Raw genomic sequence first — 4,171 nt, 5'->3', positions numbered from 1 at the left:
AGGGTGTGTGCGGTCGTACACCCCACAAAATAATGTCCAAAATGTCCTTTCCAAGGTGCAACAAGGCTAGGGGCATGTCTATCTCGAATATGGAAGTTAAACTCTCACATTGGAGGGTGTTTTAAGGGTGTGCGGCCACCTTAAGAGGGGTGTGCAGCCGCACTCACTTCCAAACACGAAGAACATGTCGATTATTGCACACTTAAAGCTTAGATAGAGGGGTATTTCATGGATATCAAGTTAGAGGATGAATTACTTAGGTTCTTAAAGCTTTGGAGGGTTTGTGGTTGGAGAAACTTGAGAGGAAAAGTGTTGTGTGCTGCCAAGGTGTCAAAGGAATGAAAGGAAAGGGGATACCCTTTATATATGGGAGAGAGTGCTGCGAAAAAGTGAGTGTGTGGCCAAGGAGTGGGTGTGCGGCCGCACACCCATGTGTACGGCCGTACACTCCTCCTAGAGGTGTGTATGGCCCGGTTTTCTCACTATACGACACGCTGACTCGTTCCTAACCTCAACCTTGGTCATACTCGAGCTTAGAATCACTTAAATGAACCCTTAAATAGTACATGAAATCAACAAAACTAGTTGAATATGGATTGCTTTGACTACGTGTACAAGAGAGAAGTTTCGGTTTGTCACAATATGTGTCGTTTTGGAAAGCTCACTAAGATATGTGCTTACAATTTTCATGTTTATGGTTTCATTTACTTTCGGTTCCAAGGGGAAGAGCTCGACGTGATTGCATCGCATCCGTCTGTATTCCGCATTTATGAGATGATTTGTACTCTGATAATTATTTTATACACTTTCATACTTTGATGAGTTTTGAAATGATTGACTAGTGGTTTTGATTAACTTAAAAACAAAAAATTTTACTTAGTATTTTTGGGATGTTACAGGGATTGTCCTTCATAGTGAAGCCTTTGATAATTTGGAGACTTTCTTTGTAAAAGTTTCGTACTTCTACGTAAATATGGTTACAACCCATAAATTAAACTACAAATAAGAACTTAAATTGACTAACAGATGCAATTAAAATTATTCAAGAAAGAAACACCTTGTCTTGTTGTTCTTCTAGGTTATGCAATATAGGCTCCATAATCGATTTATGTCACATGTGAATCCTCAGTCTAGTAAATGTCACAAAAAGATGGGAATCGGTGTTATATAGTGTTATATTGGGCCAATTAAGTGAAAACGTATGGAGAGAACCATAGAAACAACGTGGGGAAACGGGGCGAGGTGAGTGGTAATCCATGAATTCAAGGGCATGGGGTGGGGTGGCTGAAAATTTCGGGGTTGGGGGCGGGGGATGCAATTCCCGTTCCATTTACCCCCGTTGACATCCCTACTTTCAACCCTCATATTTATCTCTTTCCCAATCTTTATCTTAGGGGGTGTTTGGATAGGGAAAAAATAAGTTGCTTATTGTTTATTGTTTAATCCCACCGCAATAAGCAAATTTAAGTGTTTGGATAAAAGTTTTTAAAAACCAGCTTATTGCAGTAGTAATAAGCTAAATAAACTGATTTTAATAAACAATGGGATGAATGTTTATTGCTTATTGCTTATTGCTCATTTTACTCATATAAGCTGTTTTGTTTGTCAAACACTTCAAATGCTTATTGCTTATTGCTTATTCCCACCGCAATAAGCTAATCCAAACACATTTTAAAAAAATGTTTATTCCCACCGCAATAAGCTAATAACATAAAAAAAATTTATCCAAACACCCCTTATTCAATAAAAATCCTAAACTTATTATTTGTCTTCTTCATCTTAAACCTTATATTAAACCTACAATTTTCACAACTCAACTTATTTAACCAGAATATAGGATGGTAATTATATGTTGTACCCTCCCTTTTAGCGTCTTTAACCAATATATTTTCTTCACTTTCATTCTTTATCTTTTAATATAATGATATTTAGATTTTGGACTTTTTCTTTTTGTGTTTTGTCTAAGGTATAAAATTTTAAACTCTCAACTCTTTTAAATGGAACCCATTCCTCATATGAAAACTACCAGTAGAGGGCTTACACTTTGAGCAAACAATCCTTTGGGTTGGGCCCAACTTTATTCGAAAATTAACACGTAACAGTAGAACTAAAAGTAATAAGTTTCCATTTTGATTCGTTGGCTCCACTTTCAGTGTGTTTGCCTTATATACATTGGCTAAATTTGGTAAAATATGGAGATAGTGTGTTTGCCTTATATATATTGTCTAAATTTGGTAAAATATGGACATAGTGTGGTTCACTAAAATCATATAACCTCGCAACTAATTGGTCATTATGATTGTAACTCATGTTGTGATATACATAGATTTAATTTCAGCACTCTTGAAGTCCTATTTTTTCCTAACATCACATAAAAGAATAAATATATTTAAATATGACCTAATGTCGAAACAGTAATAAAGAAATAGGGGAAACAACATTGATGTGTTAGTAAGAAGGGTGGACTAAGAGTAGGAGACAGAGATGGTAATGTTGCAATAGCAATGACAAACAAAGGTGAGGTGCATCGACAATGTGGTTGTAGGTTTGAGTACCAATCATAGAGGAGTAATGATAATCGCAGTATTAACCGTAGTTGAAAATTAGAGAATTTAAAGAGGAAAGAGGATAATACAGAAATATTAATAAACAGGATAATATAATCTTAAAATGTAAATCTAAAATGCAAATTTATGAAATCTGAGGGCGTAATATAGAAATATTAATAAATAGGGTAGATTATTGAATAGGGAAAAAGTATAGGGACTAAAAGTGTAATATTACACTTTCAAGTTTCAACGCGCGCACGCATGGAGTCAAGCGACTTTGCTGAATATATGAGTTTCTATGTATAGAAAAAACAACAAAGGATAGAGATGGAAAACAGGGTGAAAAGAAAACTATGGACCCAAATCAGGTAACGCCATCAATACCAGAAACCGCCGCAAACATCTTTCACTCTTGTTCACGACACCTGTAAATACAACCCAATATAATATGGATCCAATCCTCCATTCTCCATACTCAAATCACACAACTAGCTAGATTTAGTAACTGCAGCAGGAGTTGATATCTCGATCGATGACAACCAAGGAACGGAAGATACTGGTGGCGGTGGACGAAGGCGAGGAGAGCACGTACGCGCTGTCGTGGTGCCTGAAAAACGTCGTCGCCGAGAATTCGAAAGACACCCTCGTCCTCCTCTACGTCAAACCACCGCAAGTCGTCTACACAGCTCTCGATGGATCAGGGTATTTGTTTTCGCCGGATATAATTGCCACCATGGATAACTACAGGAACCAGGTAGCTGAATCCGTGATGGAAAAGGCCAAAAAGCTTTGCAAAGATCTTCAAGATGTGAGAAATTAAACTCTCTTTCAATTCTCTCTAAAGAGTATATATGATCGTATTTTATGTTGATTATTCGAGTTGTGTTGTAGGTGAAGGTGGAGACGAGGGTGGAACAGGGTGATCCGAGGGATGTGATCTGCAGTGCGGCGGAGAAAATGGGTGTGGACATGGTGGTGTTGGGCAGCCATGGATACGGATTGATTAAGAGGTCAGTTGTGTTTCTAACTTTCTATTGTGGATCGATGATTTATGTTTATGAAATATATGAAAATTGAAAAGTGATGGAATTGGATGCATTGAAATTGGCAGGGCATTTCTTGGAAGTGTGAGTAATCACTGTGCGCAAAACGCCAAGTGTCCGGTCTTGATAGTCAAGAAGCCCAAAACCTCTGCCGCTGCAACTTCCACTTGAAGTTGAAGTTGTTGTTAGTGTCGTGTTATGTTATTATTTATGCATTGAAGTTTGTACGATGGTTATTGTTGCTGTTTTACTTTTAAGTTTATTGCGTTTGGTATTTTGAAGGCATTGTAAATATGAGACGAGCTTATGAACATAATGAAATATCAGTGGTATTATATGAATATGATTGATTAGATTTGTTTACGGTTGAAAAGACAAAAGCTAAGTTGAATAGAGAGGAAAAAAGCATTTTAGTGGGTTGACAAGATGTTAGATTAATTGGAAACGTATCGAACTTTCAAAGAACTATGAGAGTTATATGCATAGCTCCAACCATCGTTGTTAGATTCTCGATATCTTAGATCTTAAGTTTTTTTTTTTTTTTTTTTTTAATAATCATAGTAGGACCAATTCTGATTT

The 4,171-nt window shown here is 36.7% G+C and overlaps 1 protein-coding gene across 1 annotated transcript; it reads left to right on the top strand.

Annotated features, from left to right (window-relative positions):
* The first annotated feature begins 2,920 nt into the window (after positions 1–2,920).
* On the top strand, positions 2,921–3,933 carry LOC145053828 (Adenine nucleotide alpha hydrolases-like superfamily protein). The gene is made up of 3 exons (XM_079001935.1): positions 2,921–3,357; positions 3,441–3,559; positions 3,661–3,933. The coding sequence occupies exons 1-3, from the start codon at positions 3,082–3,084 to the stop codon at positions 3,761–3,763; spliced, it is 498 nt and encodes a 165-aa protein (XP_078858061.1). The 5' UTR covers positions 2,921–3,081; the 3' UTR covers positions 3,764–3,933.
* The last annotated feature ends 238 nt before the right edge of the window (positions 3,934–4,171 follow it).

This window comes from Lactuca serriola, chromosome 5 (assembly GCF_051521515.1).
Source record: "Lactuca serriola cultivar US96UC23 chromosome 5, Lser_US96UC23_V15, whole genome shotgun sequence".
NCBI lineage: Eukaryota > Viridiplantae > Streptophyta > Magnoliopsida > Asterales > Asteraceae > Lactuca > Lactuca serriola.
Note: the sequence above shows the minus strand (reverse complement) of the source record. Positions and strands in the feature narration are given on the sequence as shown.

Coding starts and splice junctions, on each gene's coding strand:
- LOC145053828 (XM_079001935.1), top strand. CDS start 3,082: ATGACAACCAAGGAACGGAAGATACTGGTGGCGGTGGACGAAGGCGAG. Junction 3,358..3,440: donor TTTGCAAAGATCTTCAAGAT/GTGAGAAATTAA, acceptor GTTGTGTTGTAG/GTGAAGGTGGAGACGAGGGT. Junction 3,560..3,660: donor GGATACGGATTGATTAAGAG/GTCAGTTGTGTT, acceptor TGAAATTGGCAG/GGCATTTCTTGGAAGTGTGA.